The 19,046-nt window shown below is 47.2% G+C and overlaps 2 protein-coding genes across 3 annotated transcripts in view; one reads left to right on the forward strand and one right to left on the reverse strand.

Moving 5' to 3' along the window:
* LOC307096797 (uncharacterized protein) overlaps positions 1-19,046 on the reverse strand; it is a 73,871-nt gene that overhangs the window by 45,267 nt on the left and 9,558 nt on the right. For both annotated transcript variants that reach the window (XM_079766392.1, XM_079766393.1), the window contains exon 3: positions 477-564. In XM_079766392.1, the coding sequence (XP_079622518.1) occupies positions 477-564 (88 nt within the window). The remainder of the gene's footprint in view (positions 1-476; positions 565-19,046) is intronic.
* LOC307096808 (disintegrin and metalloproteinase domain-containing protein 21-like) lies at positions 7,019-15,860 on the forward strand. Its single transcript, XM_079766422.1, has one exon. It carries the CDS (start codon positions 8,383-8,385, stop codon positions 10,741-10,743), a length of 2,361 nt encoding a protein of 786 aa, XP_079622548.1. The 5' UTR covers positions 7,019-8,382; the 3' UTR covers positions 10,744-15,860.

Raw genomic sequence — 19,046 nt, forward strand, 5'->3', positions numbered from 1 at the left:
GGCGAAGGCCCCGCAGCCCAGCCGCATCGCGCCGCCCGCCGCCGCCCGGCCGCCTCCGGCTGCGGAAACAGCGGGGAGCAGGTGCGCACCGCGGCCCCGGCTGCAGCCAGCCCCGCGCGTCCGGGCGGCCTGCGCTCCACCGACACACCCGCGAGGGGCGAGCGCTTCCGGGTGCCCAGCCGCCCGGTTGGAGGCCCCGTACAGCACTTCCGGCGCGCCGCCCAATCCCCGCAGGGTCCCCGCCCACCGGATCCCCGCCCACCGGCGAATCCCGCCGCGCGGCCCCGCCCACCCCGCCGTGGAGCCGGGGGCCATTGGGCCGGGGCCCGCCCATCTCCCGCCGGGTTTGGGGGTTGGGGTGAGAGTCGTGGGCTAAGGAGTGAGGGCAGAGGCTGGAGGGGAAGCCCCGCAACCGAGGGGCGGGGTCGGGGCGCCTGTGGCTCCGTGAGCCAGTCCAGCAGACAGGGGCGACTCACGTGAGCGTTTATCCCGAGCCGCCCGCCAGGTGGCAGACGGGCAGGTCACCCCCAAAGCCTGCTCTGCATCCCCCCGTAAGCCAGCGGCCTGTAAGGTAAGAAGGACAAAGATTACCTGGGGAAGTAGGCCAAAGGAATAAAAATGTGTGTGACGGTTACAGATTAGAAGTGTTAACGGAAAAAAACATTCAAACCTGTAAAGAGTTTCCGTGCCTTTATTTGAGCCCAACTGTCGACAATTACCCAAAAGCAGAATCTCAATGTATTGGGGTAATGCCCCGGACATCCGCAGTCCCTTCACACCGCTTTGCACACTGCAAGCAAAGGTGGAGACGCAGTGGGCCACATGAGATCCACCGGTGACAGACCAGGGAGGGGGGAGAAAACAACGCGGGGAAGCCTCCGGGAATGGACGAAAAGTAAAGCGACACGTACTTCTACCCAGGTGGGCACAGGACAGTCAGCAGTCAACAGCCAACATAACAGCAACGAAGGAACTTACGGTATCCTTCCCGCCCTGGCTGTGCCCTTGTTTTAGAAGACCAGAGAGAAACCAAGCAACGCTTAGGGAAATGGAGTTACACAGCTTTATTAGGCCAGTGGACTCAGAGGAGGTTGCCTCTCAAATTCTGAGCAAACCCATGTGATGGAAGCCCCTCTTTTACCCCCTTTTGGTGTCTTTGTCCCCCAAATATGGATTATACTTCCAGACCGTTCTCAGGCTTTGTAAAAAGCCACACACAAGTGTTGGTGGTTGAGACCATACCTAAGGGCCTGGCGCCAGCGCTATAACCCCCCTCCAGGGGCTGTGTCATGGTTTATGGTGCTGTAAGATGGGAGCATTTAGGTAACAGGTCTTGCAAGACCAGTCGGTGGAGAAAGGGGCAGTGACTTAATTATAGGTCATCAAGAATGTACATTAGGAGAGGAACCAAGATGGCGGCAAAGTTAAACAACTAAACTGCCGCCTCGCACAACCATTTCAAAAATACAACTAAAAGACAAAAGTCTACCACCCAGAAGCACGGGAAAGCTGGCTGAGTGGTAGATTTACAACTAAGAAGAGAAGGGAGCGCAAACGCTGGAGAGCTGAGGTATGCAGGCGCGCGCGTAGCGGGCTGGTGGCGGGCGACTGGGCGCGCGGCTTTTCTTCAAACCGAAGGGAGACAAACTCCCGATCACTCTGAACTCCAGTTTCTGGGGACACGCGGGGGACCCAGACGCCTACGGGGAGAAGCTGGACTCTCGGCCATCGGTCGGAGAGTGAGAGTGACTTTTTTGCAGAGGTGCGCCCAGCAATCAGGGTTCGCTGCGCTGGAGCGCGGGACACAGGGACTTGGAAACGCGGAAAGGCAGAGATGGCTGAAGGCAGCCATGGCCGTTGGCCACGCCTCAGCCTAGTGACGCCCTGAGACCCCGCCCCGCCCTGAGACCCCGCCCCGCACATTCTACAAACCTGCCCAGGCTCCACACAGCGGCTTTTACATATAAATGGCCTGTTCTGTGGCAGCTCAACCAAATTAACTGCAGCTCCAGTCAGACTGCTCCCAAACCACCCAAGCAAAGAGGAGAAAACTGTAGCTCTTGCTGTAGCTCCTGCTGGGAGGCCTCAGACCTGCACCCCATTGGAGATCCAGACACTAGGCTATCTAGTGGTCGGTGTGGACGACACCAGATTTCAACCACTCTCATAAGGGACACATTCAAGTGGCAGACTCAGTGAGCACCAAAGCCCTACTGTGTCTCCAGCACAGCAATTCTTCCGTTATAGACACAGCAGGTCCTCACAGCCAATTGGCCTGGAGGTCAATTCCTCCCAGTGTACCAACAGCAATCAGGGCTTTTAACTACACCAAGACTTTCCACTGAGCCCACAAAGGGGTGTACAAAGAGTGACCACCTAGAGTGATTGGGAAAGCTGAGCTACTGGCCCCTATAGGTCACTGACCACACAAAGCCACTCAATCAACACAGGGAGGCAGCCAAAATGCGGAGACACCGAAGTATGTCACGAGTAGGAGAGATGGAGGAAAGCAAACTAATGGACGACACAGTGTTCAGAACCACATTTATAAGGTTACTCAAGAATCTTCCAAAAACTGCTGAGAAACTTGAAGAGACCTTCAAGACCTTAATGAGAATACCAAAAAAAACGGAAAAGGACCAGTCAGAAATTATGCATACACTGTCTGAAATAAAGAATATACAGACACTCAACTGTAGATCACCGTACCCGAAGAGTCAAACCAAAGATCTGGAATATGAGGAAGAAAAAAACACCCAACCAGAGAGGCGGAAAGAAAGAAGAATCCAAAAGTGTGAGGATAGCGTAAGGAGCCTCTGGAATGGCTTTAAGCGTACTAATATCTGAATTTTTGGGGTGCCAGAAGAAGAGAGAGAGCAAGATACTGAAAACCTATTTGAAGAAATAATGACAGAAAACTTCCCCTACCTGGTGAAAGAGTTAGACTTACAAGTCCAGGAAGCGCACAGAACCCCAAACAAGAGGAATCCAAAGAGGACCACACCAAGACACATCATAATTAAAATGCCAAGTGCAAAAGACAAAGAGAGGATCTTACAAGCAGCAAGAGAAAAACAGTTAATTACCTACAAGGGAGCACCCATACGACTGTCAGCTGATTTCTCAACAGAAACTATGCAGGGCAGACGGGAGTGGCAAGAAATATTCAAAGAGATGAATAGCAAGAACCTACAACCAAGACTACTCTACCCAGCAAAGTTATCATTCAGAATTGAAGGGCAGATAAAGAGCTTCACAGATAAGAAAAAGCTAAAGGAGTTCATCACCATCAAACCAATATTATATGAAATGCTGAAAGGTATTCTTTAAGAAGAGGAAGAAGAAGAAAAAGATAAAGATAAAAAGTATGAACAACAAATACATATCTATCAACAAGTGAATCTAAAAGTGAAGTGAATTAAAAATCTGAGGAACAGAATAAATTGGTGAACATAATAGAATCAGAGGCATAGAATGGGAGTGGATTGATAATTCTCAGGGGGAAAGGGGTGTCTGTGTGGGGGGTACGGGAAGAGACTGGACAAAAATCATACACCTATGGATAAGGACAACAGGGGGGAGGTAAGGGCAGAGGGGGGGTTGGGAACCGGGTGGTGGGGAGATATGGGGGGAAAAAAGAAGAAACAATTGTAATAATCTGAACAATAAAGATTTATTTTAAAAAAAAGAATGTACATTAGATTGCTGGCACAGATGCAGATTGCTAGGCCCCTCCCCCACCCCCCAAATATCAGGGTTACATTGGACTTAGCCTTTTAGCCTTCTCACCCTGAGGGGTCCGGAAAAAGGGAAGCCACAAGTCACTCTGACATTTCACAGTTATGCACCCCCAGATGCAAAAAGACAATAGGCTCAGCCAAGATCAAAGTTGATTTTTGCCAAGGAACTAGCCTAGAACATGACCACCCACCATAAACTGCTCTCTAATCAAAGGTCTTCAATTTCAGACCATCCTCTGTGGTCCTCCCCCACCCCCATCCCTTCCTAAAAGACTACCATGCACTCCGCCCCCCTCCCCCTGCCCAGCCCCCAAGCCCGCCAGCCAGCATGTAGCCCCTTTCCAGTCCACACAGGCAATGTGGGCTGGGGATTTGCAAAGCACAAGATCATCTGGGACTCCATTGTTTTCTTTCTGCAACAAGGTTGTTGATCTTCCCAGGGTAGTAGTTCTCCAATACTCCCATGTCCCGGGCAGTGCAACTCTCAGCCAGGTGAGGATATGCATTCTCTAATAGAACAGAACAATCCCAGTTCACAGAGCAGGATTACCATTTCTTCCCCTAGCAAAAGAGGGGGGAAAGTGGATGTGGGCTCCCTGAGAGAGGCTGGGTGGGGGTGGGGACAGGGGATCTGAACGTGGTTGTTCCCAGGAGTGCCTGATTCCCCTAACCTGAATACAGAAAACCTCAGGAGTGTTAGGTTTGATGGAGAAATTGAATCAATACCCCTCCCCCGGGAACTGGCTTTTTAGGTCATTTCACTATGGATATTCCCTTTGCTGAGGCCACATTTCACTTGTGCTGACCACGTCCATTCTCTCCCCTCCGGGTATGCATAAAGAAGTCTTCGGCCCCCAAAAAGCCCGCAAAAGTCCTTTAACGGCCGCTGACTGCTGTCACTGGGTGCTGGCACCACACAGGCTCAGCCACGTGGTGTGCGGATGACCAAATAAATCCCTCCCCACTCTGGTCTCCTGTGTTCCTCCTTTGGCTCCTTTGGCGACCTAACAAGGAGCAGCACACAGCACTCCTCGTCCCTCCCTGGGTCCCAGCTATCCTTTGTTACCATGTGGGCCACCCCCAAGTTGCGGGATGTCTTGCCCCAAACAGGGACACTTCCCCAAAGGGCCACAAAGCCCCACATGAGGACTCTACATGGTGTGTGTTGTAGATGGTGGATGGGCACCCGGCGTCTGACCTGTGGAGTCAGATCAAAGCTGGGGTCAGCAACCTTGGTACTTGGGTTCTGTCTGGGAAAGAATTCAGAGCCATGACCCAAACTGTAAGAGAAAATTTATCTGGCAAATCACAGAGGGAGAGGAAGTAATGGCTAGAAGAAATGGGATTAGCAAACAAGTTATGAATGCAAAGAAACAGCCCTTGGAGCTTGGGAGTGAGGAAGATGATGGTAACACGCCTGGGGCAGGGAGGGGAGGGGAGGGGAAAGGCAGGGGTTGTCCTGGGAAGAGAGTGAAACAAAAATGCTGTGGTGGTCGGTCAGAGTGCTTTGTCTCACAAAGCTGAAGATTGGATTCAAAGACAAAAACGGTGGGTGGAAACCAACCTTTTGGGGGGATTGTGGGAGCACTTACTCTTCGATCTTGCTTGACCATGCCAACTGTTGGGAGCACTGGTCCTCATTAGACAGAGAAGACATGAGAAGTCGTAGGCACATACAGGAGAGACTATTGTAGATCAAGCAGCCGTTGCTACTCTAGGAGCCATTAGACAAAGTAGTTCTTCAAAATAGCCCCACAAGAGCAGCTGTAGAAAGCGGCCCATTGCCAGCTGGTCAGTAGAAGCGTATATAGACGCTCAAACAGAAGAGGCCTCATGCCAACTAGTGACACACGATCAAACAGAAGAGGCCTTGTGCCAATTCGTGATGCTTGTGCTACATTAACATAAACAGGTTACATCTGTTAACATAACGTCAACGAAAAAACCCATTGAGACCTGTAAAGAATTTTTGTGAGTTTATTGGAGCCAAACTGTGGACATGTGCCAGGAAGCAGAAACTCAACGAATTGAGATAATGTTCTGGAGATTGGCGGGTTACATCTGTATTTATACATTGCAATCAAAGGAGGGACGTAGGTGGGTTACATGAAATCCACTGGTGATAGATGAAGGAGGTGGGAGAAAGCAGAGCTGGGGAATCCCCTGGGATTGGATAAAAAGTGAAATGATGGACACATACTTAGGTGGGTGCAGAAACAATTAACATGATAATGAAGGAATTTGTGGTATCTGTCCTGTGCCCAGCACATTTGGTTGTGCCTATGGGGTCCAGAAAAAGGGAGATTACCAAGTCACCCAGACATTTCAAGGGCCTGTTATTGTAGAGGCAAAAAGACAGATAGATAGGCTCAGTTAAGGTAAAGGTTGACCTTGTCAATGAAGATACCGGCCTAGGACATAACTACCTACCCACCATAACTGCTTTTAGTTAAAGTTTAATTTCAGACCATCCTTTGTGGCTACTTTAGGTCTCAGAGGTTGTAAGACTGCCATGCAGGCCTCCCCTGAGATTGTCAGGTTAGCATGTGGCCCCTTTCGACCACAACAGGTTTCAATGGTTTTTTTGTTTGTTTTGTTTTTAATTTATTTATTGATTAAGGTATCACATATTTGTTCTCATCCCCCCATTCCCATCCCACACCCCTCCCCACACATGCCCCCACCCCCCTGTTGTCCTTAACCACTGGTTAGGCTCATATGCTTGCACACAAGTCCTTTGGTTGATCTCTCCCCTTTACCCCCACCCTTCCCTACCCTCCCTCTGAGGCCCGACAGTCTGATCCATGCCTCCATGTTTCTGGGTCTGCTCTTGTTCATCAGTCTATGTTGTTCATTATTTCCCCTAGATGAGTGAGATCATGTGCTATTAGAAATACACTTCTAAGAACCGAAAATGAGACAAGCAATCATGGTTATGCTGACAGGCAAATGAATCAGTCTGTAGTGAGTTTCTTTCTGGGCCAACAGTTCTTTTGAGACCCAATTTCAATGTCCAACAGTTCCTTATGTGTACATGTCAGCACCGACATTACAGTTCTGGATGGTGGACAAATGGTGGTAATGCAGGTCCAACTCTCTCTGGTTTGGTCCTGGGCAACCTGCAGTGATGCACAGCTGCTAACTGCTAGTATGGGAAGGCCACATCAGCGTCTTCCGTCTCTGGACTGCTTCTCTTCTGTCTTCATGGCTGGAGTAGTCCTGTCGATTCCTCTCTGTTGCTGGAATCCACATGGTCTCGGAGTTGTTTTCTGAAAATATACAAACGTATTCTCGACCAAAAGTTAATAAAGGAATATTTTCTATAAATTTGACTTGGGATCCTATTTCATTTTTTGCCCAAATGATTTTCCTCTGTCTTGTTTTGACACCTTGTGTGTTTTTCATGGGTGTCTTGCTTTTAGCCTTACAATTAATTTTCTAAAGTATTAATTTTCTAGATGTAATTTACTTACAGGATATTTTTCCTTACATGATATTCCTCTACTATCCCCTCCTTTTTTGATTTAAATGTTAGGAGGCTTTTGAAAATTTTATAATGTAGTCTTGATGGCTTTTAAATTTTAATTTTTTGCACTATAATATTACTGTTTTAGGTTCATTACATAGTGCACAATTTTATCATGAGATGAAGTACCAGTAAAAATTTTAGTTAACACTTTAGGAACACCTTTTTGTCCAGTACAATTAATTTTTCTAGAATATTCGCTTGTTTCAACTAGCCAATTTAAATTTGCCTGAAAACTTGACTACTATTTTACTGTCAAATTTATTACTCTAACAACAATCTGATTTTACCCTGTAAATATTGGTGGAAGGGATTATTTGCCTTCTTGAGTAGGTCCTGAGCATTCCTGGTGGCAGGCTGGATTTAGATATCGTAAACCCACTTCCCCACACCATGGGTATAAGACAACTCAAACAATTCTTGTTGGAGTGAGAGGGCAGCTGCTGTAGGCCAAGTCTCTGTCGGTCACCTGGGTCCTGATCTGAGCTGGGCATGGGAAGCACGAAGCAGCCATGGGGGCAGGAGACCTCCCTCAGAGGGGCTAGGGTTTAGGCCTCTGCAATGTTGGGCGGGGGGGGGGGGGGGGGTGAGGGTCTGTGCCCCACCTCTGTTGATACCAAAATTCTCTCCTGATGGCCCCTCGGAGACTGTGCCTGTCTTAGGTTGTTCCTTCCTTGAGGAATCTTACCCATCTCTGGCTAACCAGCAATGGTTTTTTACATTGACATTATCATAGATGCAAGAGGACAATAGGCTCAGTTAAAGTAAAGACTGACCTTTTTCAGGGAAGATGCTGGCCTAGAACATGACTATCTAGTATAAACTGCTTTTTAGTGAAAATGTTTTAAGTTCAGATCATCCTTTGTGGCTACTTTAGGTCACTGAGTTTGCCAGGCCGCCATGCAGGCCTCCCCTGAGCTAGTCAGGTTAGTATGTGACGGTCTTTCGTCCACAGTATGGAATTTAACTTTGTTGTAATGACATAGCATGTGTGCAAGTAGCTACAGGGAAGCCTGACATGGATGCAATGGCACATGGTTCTGCTTCCTTCTCTTTTATTTCCACCTTAGCATTCACGAACAGGGTTCCCACCTCCCCCTCCTCAACCCCAGCTGAATGCACACCCAGCCCCACCCACTGCCACGCCTTGTCATTGTTGCCTCAGCTGACCCAGCCACTCTGCCCTTGGCAGGAAGTGGCCACTGCAGATGGTGGGGACCAGGTTTCACTGAGGACCCTCCCTCTCTCCGTTCCCATCCACGGTTCTCCCCCACCAAGGGCATGAGGCTGGCAGAGGGCCCGGTCACCCTCAGGACGCCCCTCTTGCTGCTTGGGCTCTGGGTGGTGCTGGGTCCCGCCCAGTGTTCTCAAGGTCGTCCCTCCTGGCGCTACATCTCCTCGGAGGTGGTGATTCCCAGGAAGGAGCTGCACCATGGCAAAGCCGTGCTGGCAGCAGGCTGGCTCTCCTACAGCCTGAGGTTCGGGGGCCAGAGACACGTCCTCCACATGCGGCGCAAGAGACTCTTTTGGCCTGGACAGCTGGTGGTGATGACTCAGGATGACCAGGGGGCCTTGCAGGTGGACTACCCCTTTTTCCCTCTCGACTGTTACTACCTGGGCTACCTGGAAGACGTCCCTCTCTCCATGGTCACCGTGGACACGTGCTATGGGGGCCTGGAAGGCATCATGAAGGTGGATGACCTGGCCTATGAAATCAAACCCCTCAAGGATTCCCAGAGGTTTGAGCACATCATTTCTCAGATCGTAGCCGACACTAACGCCACAGGACCCATGTCCACGCTGGGACACAAGGCTGAGAGGCACCCGCAATTCTCTGACCCGAACCCCAGTGCAGCCTCCAGGGTCAGCAGTAAGCTCTATTCATCCCACCTTGGTACTATGAAAGGCTGTGTTATGAGTGCCCATTCCACTTATACTCTGTACAACAATGTGTCACAGTGTGCCCAATTCCTGGTACATCTAGGTAGTTTAATAGACGCCATGTTGAGAGGTCTTAATATGAGGTTCTACATCAGCCTCATCATCATTTATAATAAGGGAGAGCCTGCAGACATGAGAAACTATGATGTGCCACAAGGTCCATATGCTCAGAATTATGCTAACAACATTTTCAAATATTTTCTTACATATCCATCCTTGATTGTGAACAGATATGGGCCCCATGAACTTAATCATGAGCCATACATATACGGGATATGCAGTAGAACAAATCTCATCTTTCTGGGCCACCTATCCAGACATTATTTATTGTTATCAATTATAGCCTCCCACCAAATAGGGGTTCTTTTCGGTCTGTATTTAGATACGAGCGACTGTGTTTGCCAGAGAAGGGCCACCTGCATCATGTACAGGTACCCTGTGTTGACAGATTCATTCAGTAACTGTTCCTTTCAACACACACAACACATACTTAATAATAATTTAGACCGATGCATCTTCAGAGAAATAGTGTATTCAAACAGTAGCCTGACACCCATTCGATGTGGAAACTCTGTGGTGGAAGACAAAGAGCAGTGTGACTGTGGGACCTTCAAGCAGTGTTACACCAACCCATGCTGCGACAGTGACTGCCGCTTTACACCTGGGAGCATTTGTAACAGGGAATCATGCTGTGCAAACTGCACCTACACGCCCGCGGGGACGCTCTGCAGACCAATCCAGAACATCTGTGACCTTCCCGAGTACTGCAAGGGGAAGGACACGCGGTGCCCCAGTGATTTTTATCTGCAAGATGGAACCCCGTGCACCGAGGACGGCTACTGCTACCATGGCAATTGTACGGACCGCAGTATGCACTGCAAGGAGATCTTTGGGGAAGGGGCGCTGAGCGCTCCAGATGTCTGCTATGGCATAAATAGAAAGGGCCACCGATTTGGACACTGTAAAGTTACTGAGTTTTTCCATCCAGATCGTTGTGCGCAAGCTGACGTTAAGTGTGGACGCCTACAGTGTGTCAACGTCACTCATCTGCCTCGTTTGCAGGAACATGTGGGGTTCCATCACTCCATAGTAGGGGGGTTCTTGTGTTTTGGGGTGGGTGCACACCGTGCGACAGAAACAACTGATGTGGGTGCTGTGAGACCTGGTACCCCCTGTGGGGGTGGAAAGTTCTGTCTTCAGGGCTTCTGCAATGCTACTCTGGCGGCCATAGACTACAACTGTCCCCCTTCGAAATGCAACTACAGGGGCGTGTGCAACAATAACAGGAACTGCCATTGCCATGTAGGCTTGGACCCTCCCCGGTGCATAAACACTGGAGCCGGAGGGAGTGTGGACAGTGGACCCCCTCCAAGAAGAACGCGGACAGTGAGGGAAAGTGGTATGTCAGTGGTGTATTTGAGAATCATTTTTGGTCGCTTGCTTGCCCTCTTGGCTGCACTCCTCTTTGGTGTAGCCACGAATGTGAGAACTCTCCAGACCACTACAATCACTGAAGTAAACGTTCATGGGAAGTAAACAAGTCAGCCTTCAGACCCCTGTACAAGTCAGGCAACATGAAGAAACACCTGCAAAAAGTCACCGTATCTGGCCGACAGAGCTCAAGCCCACACTTTTGAGCGGCTGCAGGGGTCCTGGCCCACATGCAGGGTGCACACTGTGGATGTTTTCACACCACTCTCTCTGACCGCTCGCTTGCCAGCATCTGCAATAAATCTTGAGCACTGCACGTTGGCGTCCTGTGCAGTCCTTGTAGGTTCTGTAAGAACCCTGAGTGAGCCTGAGGCTCGGGCCTGGAGAGGAGACCTGGTCAGCAGCTGGCCTTGCGCTCTGGACTCCTGTCCCAGGATTCGTCACAGTGGCCACAGGTTCCTTAATGGCAATTCCTGACAGTTCCCCAGAATTGTGCCCTTGAGTCCCTCAGTCCCTGGGTAAGGTCTTTTGTAAACTGCTTGGGTTCAGGGCAATAGCGTGCTCCTCCCTTCCTCCAATCCTGACTGTTTCATATGTGGTCGGGGAGGGTGGTTTTAGGCTGTGGGCTGAGAGTGAGGGTTCCTTGTCTGCTAGTGACCCCTGAGCTCCATGGAGAGCACCCTTCCCTGTGTGGAGGCGGACCAATGAGTGGCACTCAATCAGAAAGAAGAAGTGGCCCTCCTGACTCTGGCCTCAGAGAGAGAAGGCAAACCGAAAGCAGATAACCCTCCCCTTACTTGCTCCACCAGAACCATCCTCTTGGCTTCTGTAATCTTTATTTTTTTATAATTTAATAAATCTTTATTGTTCAGATTATTACAATTGTTCCTCTTTTCCCCCCTTGCTCCCCTCCACCTGGTTCCCACCTCACCTTCTGTCCTTACCTCTCCCCTCACTGTCCTCATCCATAGTTGTACGATTTTTGTGCAGTCTCTTCCCACACCCCCACACCCATTTTCCCTTGAGAATTGTCAGTCCACTGCCTTTCTATGCCCCTGATTCTATTATATTCACCAGTTTATTCTGTTCATCAGATTTTTAATTCACTTGATATTTAGATTCACTTGTTGATAGATATATATTTGTTGTTCCTACTTTTTATCTTTACCTTTTTCTTCTTCTTCCTCTTCTTCTAAAAGAGCACTTTTCCACATTTCATATAATACTGGTTTGGTGTTGATGAACTCCTTTAGCTTTTCCTTATCTGTGAAGCTCTTTATCTGACTTTAAATTCTGAAGGATAGCTTTGCTGGGTAGAGTAATCTTGGATGTACGTTCTTTCTATTCATCACTTTGAATATTTCTTGCCACTGCCGTCAGCCCTACATAGTTGCTGTTGAGAAATCAGCTGACAATTGTATGGGTTCTCCCTTGTAGGTAACTGTTTTTCTCTTGCTGCTTTTAATATTCTCTCTTTGTCTTTTGCCCTTGGCATTTTAATTATGATGTGTCTTGGTGTGGTCCTCTTTGGATTCCTTTTGTTTCGGGTTCTGTGTGCTTCCTGGACTTGTAAGTCTATTTCTTTCACCAGGTGGGGCAAGTTTTCAGTCATTATTTCTTCAAATAGGTTTTCAGTATCTTGCTCTCTCTCTTCTTCTGGCTCCCCCATAAGTCGGATGTTGGTACGCTTTAAGTTGTCCCAGAGGCTCCTTACACTATCTTTAAATTTTTGGATTCTTTTTTCTTTTCCAGTTGCGTGTTTTTTGCTTCTTTGTATTTCAAATCTTTGACTTGATTCTTGCGTTCCTCTAGTCTGCTTTAGGTCTCGGTATAATATTTTTTATTTCAGTCAGTGTACGTTTAATTTCTATTTGGTTGTTTTCCATATCCTCGAGGGTCTTGTTAAATTTATTGGCCTTTTCTAGGAAATTCTTGAAAAACCTTATAACCGTGGTTTTGAACTCTATATCCAGTTGTTTGTTTTCCTCCATTTCTTTTGTTTGTGATCTGTTTCTTTGTCTCCACATTTTCCTGCTTCCCTGAGTTGGTAGAGTAGCTTTGTGTGCTAGGTGTCCTATACGGCCCAGTGGCTGCGCCTCCCCAGTTACCTGAGGTGGACACTTTTGGTGCACCCCTTTGTGGACTGTGTGTACAGCCTTGTTGTAGTTAAGTCTTGATTGTTGTTGGTATCATGGGGAGGAATTGACCTCCAGGCCAATTGGCTGTGGGGATCACCTGTGTCTATACTGCGAGAACTTATATGCTGGAGACAGCCTTATGAGACAAGACTTGCAAAATTGCAAAAGCCTCTGTGCTTGGCTTGGATGGGGCGGAGTCTCAGGGCTGAGCAGACAGCCTTGGCTTCCCGTCAGCCCTGCCCTATGTGGCCCCTGGGTCTCAGTGTCCGTCGGTAATCACTACAGTCCTCTCTGCCCACACTCGCGTGTGCACGCATCCAGATGTTTCCACTCTGCCATTCGCGGCTTCCCCAAGTTTCCGTGCTCTCCGGGCACCCGTATGAGTCTGGGTCCCCAGGGTCTCGTCTAAAACTGGGGTTCAGTGCTGTCGGAAATGGAGTTCACCGCAGTCGGGAGCTTCCGTCTCCCTCCCAGTAAAGCCAGCAGCACACTCAGCAGTTGGTCCTCTGTGTGCGCACTAGCGCATGCCTCTCCAGACCTCTGCCTTTCGTGGCTCCCCTGAGTTTCCGTGCGCTCCTCCCTTTTCCCGACAGTCCAGAATCCCCCTGTATGAGTCTGGGACCCCAGGGTCTCTCCCAGAACTGGGGTTCAGTGCAGTTGGAACTGGGGTTCAGTGCAGTTGGGGGTTTCCGTCTCCCTCCCACTAGAGAAATCCAGCCAGGCACTCAGCCGCCGGTCTACTCTGCACGCGTGTCTCCGTACCTCAGCTTTTTGCAGCTCCTCTGAGTTTCCGAGAGTCCCTCTGATTACTTCTAGTTGTACAATTTCCACTCAGCCAGCTTTCCTGTGGTTCTGGATGATGTCCGTTCTGTCTTTTAGTTGTAGTTTTGAAACTGTTGTGCGAGGCAGCAGTTTAGGTGTTCGCCTAAGCCGCCATCTTGGTTTCTCTGGCTCCTGTAATCTCTCTAGCTTATCGCATGATGCACAGGCAACCGCCCAGGCTGCTACATATGTGGAAAGACCCCTGAAGACCCAGAAGCTTATCTTGTATAAAAAAGGTCAGAACCTGGACGCAGGGCTCAGCATCTGGAGAGAACTCCCCTGAGCCCACAGCGTGCAAATAAAAGCCTTTTTCTGAACCTCCAAGTGCATTTGGATTGTCACTTCTGCCCAGCCTGGTTTCTGCCATCACATTTGTTTCCCTGTTTTCCGAGAAGCCAACAGCCACTCTGGCCCTCTGAGCCACCATTGTAGGAAGCCATCAGAGGAGGTCGTTAATTTCAGGTTCCCGCAAAGGACAGGAAGGCACGTCGCTGGTGATTTCACTGGACCCCTGTTGGAGACCAGGTGTAAGGTGACACGGTCCTTGCACCTGAAGGGGCTAGCAAGGCTGGCCCCCTACCCACACAGTTTTCCCAGCCTGTTTGGATGGCAATTAATCAGTATCGTGAGAGCAGCCCCTGCCTACAAAGCTTTCCCAGGTTTGTTTATATGACTGCTATCAGTAGAATGAGAGCAACCCATTCATGGCTTGCCAGGAAGTCTGTAACTATTTACTGAGAATCTGCCTGATTTACTGTACCAAGAATTTGTCCTTCTACTCTATCTCTCCCTTAGAGATTAAGAGGAACAAAGAGTACATTCCTCTTCACAGACCTCCTATTCAGTGTTTTGTGTATTAAAGGCATTACAGAGTTAATAATTACTTAAATATATTAGCTTATTAAATTATATTCAAGGTTTTCAGCTTAAAGAAAAGCCAATGTCTTTGTAAGCAATTTAAGTAAGTATTCTAAGGAAGTTACTAAGACCTTGTCTATACAAAAAGAAATTAACAGCCAGTTTAAAATTAAATTACCATACCTAGAACAAAGTATATCCTTACATAATATTATTCTACAATGTCATTATAATTTTTGATATTTTACAACAGCATAGTTTACATTTATCCCAAACAAACTTACAAACTACTTTTTTAAATATTTAGCAGCAATTTAAAAGGACATAAAAGGATTTAATCCCTTCCACTGTATAGAGGGACCCCTGGGAAGGCACTTGAGCATTCTATATTGGCCCCTCTTGCCCTTTTTACCAAGAGGGGCTCTCCCACAGCTGTTGCCTAAGCTTTCTGTTCATGCTAAGGTTGAAGCCTCATAGTAGCTAGTACCATAGATCTGTCTCTCGCCCAATGGCGTGGGCTGGGCCCTTCCTAGAGAAGAAACCTGGGTTCCCCAAGATATATGATCAATACCGGGGCCCCGCCAGCAGGCAAGGGGATCCCAAGGCATGTACTGGGCATGGAGGCCATGGGGGCATAGGCTACCAAGGAGACAGAACTGAACCTCACATCACCCTGCTTGGCCCTGGAGGATGGCTGGTTAGTCAAAGACGGGTAAGATTCCTCAGGGGAGGAACAACCTAAGACAGACACAGTCGCAGAGGGGCCATCAGGAGAGAACTTGGGGGTCAACAGAGGTGGGGCACAGAACCTCACCCCCCCAACATTGCAGGGGCCTGAACTCTAGCCCCTTCTGAGGGAGGTCTCCTGCCCCATGGCTGCTTCGCGCTTCCCATGCCCAGCTCAGATCGGCACCCAGATAACAGAGAAGTGGCTAACACAGCAGCTGCCCTATATCTAAATCCAGCCTAACACCAGGAATGCTCGGGGCTTTCTCAGGGATACAAATAATCCTTTCCATTAATATTTACAAGGTAAACTAAGATAGTTATTAAAATGTTAAATTTAAAAGTAAATTAGTAGTCAGCCTTACTATAAAAGTACTTATCATATAGCTAGCTATTCACCTATAGGCTCAACCTTCAAACTACAGCCTTACAGGTTACGTGTTAGAAAAAGAAAGACAGAGATTCTTAAATAAAAATAAAGAGGGTTCCTTCAAATATTATAAGAATTATAATTAAAAGCCTATATATTTAGCCCTTTATACTAAACTAAATAATTTATATTTTTCCTCTCTAATAAGTCTTATATAAAATTAAAGATTAATAGCAGAAACTTAATGTCATTTATTGTCCATAATCTAGGACAAATAAAGTTAATAAATAAATTAAGCTTTATTTCAGATTAATTTAAATTAGCTAATTAAAATAAGTAAATATTCATAAAAACTTAATTATACTAGACAAAAAAACTATTCCTAAAGAATTAACAAAACTTTATTGATAGTTCATCTCATAGTAAAATTACTTAACATACAGTAAATCCAAAGCAATCATATTTCTATACAAAAATTAAAAATAAAAGGTTATCAAGACTACATTAAAAATTTTACAAAAACCTCATAATAATACAAAAAAAGAGATTAATAGAATATTTTGAAAGAAATATCCTGTAAGTAAATTATATCAAGCCTTAATTACTTTAAAATTTTTACTCAAATATTAATTTTCATTTATAATACCAATAACAGGACACCCATAAAATCTTATAGTATTAAAATAAGCCAAAAGAAAATCATTTAGACAAAAGTCAAAAGGATCCCAACTCTAATTTATAGAAAAGATTTCTTTATTAACCTTTGGGTTGAGAATATATTTATATATTTCTAGAAAAGCCCATATAGATTTCTATGACAACGGATCCCAGAGAAGACCTCAGAGAACTGTTCCAGCCACAGAATAGGCAGTGGCCCACAAGAACAAAGGTAAAACAGTCCAGAAATAAATACAGTAAAGACGCCTTACCATACTAGCAGTCAGCAGCTATACATTACTACAAGTTACCCAGGACCAAGGACAAGGAAGGTCGGTATACGTACTTCCAGATCTTATGTACACACCCTTCTATATAAAAGTCAAAATATTTAATGTTTTGTATTCTACCAGGAACCCTGGCTTACGGGCTTACTTTATTTCTAACACAAGGAATAGTATTAACTACCACATTAAAAGAAATACCATACCTCAGGCATTAACCATTTTTACAGATAGATCCAGTTCTAAAAAGGCTAGATCTACTACAGCAGAAAACACAGGTCCTTCAAACCCCTTATATTTTAGTAGAAATACAAGCTCTTATTTATGCCTTAACAGATTTTACTACAGAGCCCATCAACCTATAGTAATAGTACTTATATAGTAAGTACAGCAAAGATTATTAAAACAGCCACTATAAGGCACACTAATTCAGAGGAATTTTTAATTTAATTTTCAGCCTTTAAAATATTATTTAAGAACTAGAAGCCCAGTGCACAAAATTCGTGCACGGTGGGGAGTTGTCCCTCAGCCCAGCCTGTACCCTCTCCAATCTGGGACTCCTGGAGGGATGTCCGACTGCCCGTTTAGGCCCGATCCCACCAGGATCGGGCCTAAACGGGCAGTTGTACATCCCTCTCACAATCCAGGACTGCTGGCTCCCAACTGCTTGCCTGCCTGCCTTCCTGATTGCCCCTAACCGCTTCTGCCTGCCAGCCTGATCACCCCCTAACCACTCCGCTGCCAGCCTGGTTGATGCTTAACTGCTCCCCTGCCAGCCTGTTTGCCCCCAACTTCCCTCCTCTGCTGGCCTGGTCACCCCTAACTGCCCTCTCCTGCAGGGTTGATCACCTCTAACTGCCCTCCCTTGCAAGCCTTGTCCCTCACCACTGCCCTCCCTTGCAGGCCGGGTGCCTCCCAACTGCCCTCTCCTGCTGGCCATCTTGTGGTGGCCATCTTGTGTCCACATGGGGGCAGGATTTTTGACCACATGGGGGCAGCTATATTGTGTGTTGCAGTGATGATCAATCTGTATATTACTCTTTTATTAGATAGGATAGAGGCCTGGTGCACAGGTGGGGGCCAGCTGGTTTGCCCTGAAGGGTGTCACAGATAAGGGTGGGGGTTCCCTTGAGGTGTGGGGCGGCCTGAGCAAGGGGCCTGTGGTGGTTTGCAGGCCGGCCACGCCCCCTGGCAACCCAAGCGGAGGCCCTGGTATCTGGAATTTATTTTCCTTCTACAACTGAAACTTTGTAGCCTGGAGCGGAGCCAAGCCTGGGGCTCCGGCAGCCATTTCTGTGGCAGTTAATTTACCTTCTACAATTGAAACTTTGTAGCCTTAAGCGGGTGAGCCCCGCCAGGGTGTGCGGAAAGCTTTGCTTCCCCTGTTGCCGCCAGCAACCCTGGCCTGCTCTCTCAAGCTCCATTCTGCCGCCATTTGTTTGAATTTGTTTACCTTCTATAATTGAAACTTTGTAGCTTGAGTGGAGGCTCAGGCCTGCAACGGCTTTGGAAAGCTTGGCTTCCTCTGTTACCTGGGAAACCTTGCTCTCTGTGGCTGTAGCCATCTTGTATTGGGGTTAATTTGCATACGCGACCTGATTGGCTGGTGGGCGTGGCTTATGTAGCGGAGTGATGGTTAATTTGCATATTACCAGTTTATTAGAGAGGATAGCAATTTCCATATTTTATTAGAAGCAATGTTCTCAGTATATTATCCACCTTCCTGTACCAACTTTCGGTGTAAATCCCCAAGGACTTAAACCTAATCGAATCTAGCAGAAGAATGCCACTCAATTGTAGAAAGAACCAAGCATACTCTTAAAATCATTTACTAAAAAACAAAAAAGGGGGAAACAGATGTTATGAGTCACCTCAAGAGAAGCTCAGTCATGCTTTTTAAACTTTAAATGAGTCACCTCAAGAGAAGCTCAGTCATGCTTTTTAACCCTTTACACTCGCTTGCTTTTTTCTCGATTCCTTTATTCTACTCGGGATTTAATTTTTTAAATACCCCAGATTTTACAAAGCGCGGCAGTAGAACAAAAAACTGGAGTTTCTTTTCATACAAACTTATTTATTTAATGTAAGAAAAGCCCAAATAAAGGAGGAGGGATGGAGGGAGGGAAGGGATGGGCAACCGATGCTAACTGTGTCGAGTCACACTCGACATCTGAGTGCAAAAGGTTAAACTTTAAAAAGTTTTTGAACTATGATACAGAGGATCGTACAGCAGGTGAAAGGCATCAGGCCTCCTATACAATAGCCTCCACCGAGTCAGCTAGGTGGAAGGAAGCATAAACCAGAAAAGAGTTTTATTAGATTCAGTAATAATGTGAAGAAGAGGTTGTGTTTTATATCTTTCCAGAAGGAGCAATGCAGCCAATTCAGGTGCCGGAGCGTTACGTGTGTCACCACAATGGACTCAGACAAGCTCCTGTGTCCCTTCACTCAAAAGGACTAAGTACTTCTCTAATAACAGCAAAGCGGAGGAAGAAGAAAACTGAAAACTACGCAAGGGACTGAGGTACCAACATAGAGTCATCTAAAGAAGTT

This window comes from Cnephaeus nilssonii (assembly GCF_951640355.1).
Source record: "Cnephaeus nilssonii genome assembly, chromosome: 1".
Taxonomy (NCBI): domain Eukaryota; kingdom Metazoa; phylum Chordata; class Mammalia; order Chiroptera; family Vespertilionidae; genus Cnephaeus; species Cnephaeus nilssonii.

Bases quoted from the DNA above. Each gene is read 5' to 3' on its own strand.
- LOC307096808 (XM_079766422.1), top strand. From the start codon at position 8,383: ATGCACACCCAGCCCCACCCACTGCCACGCCTTGTCATTGTTGCCTCA.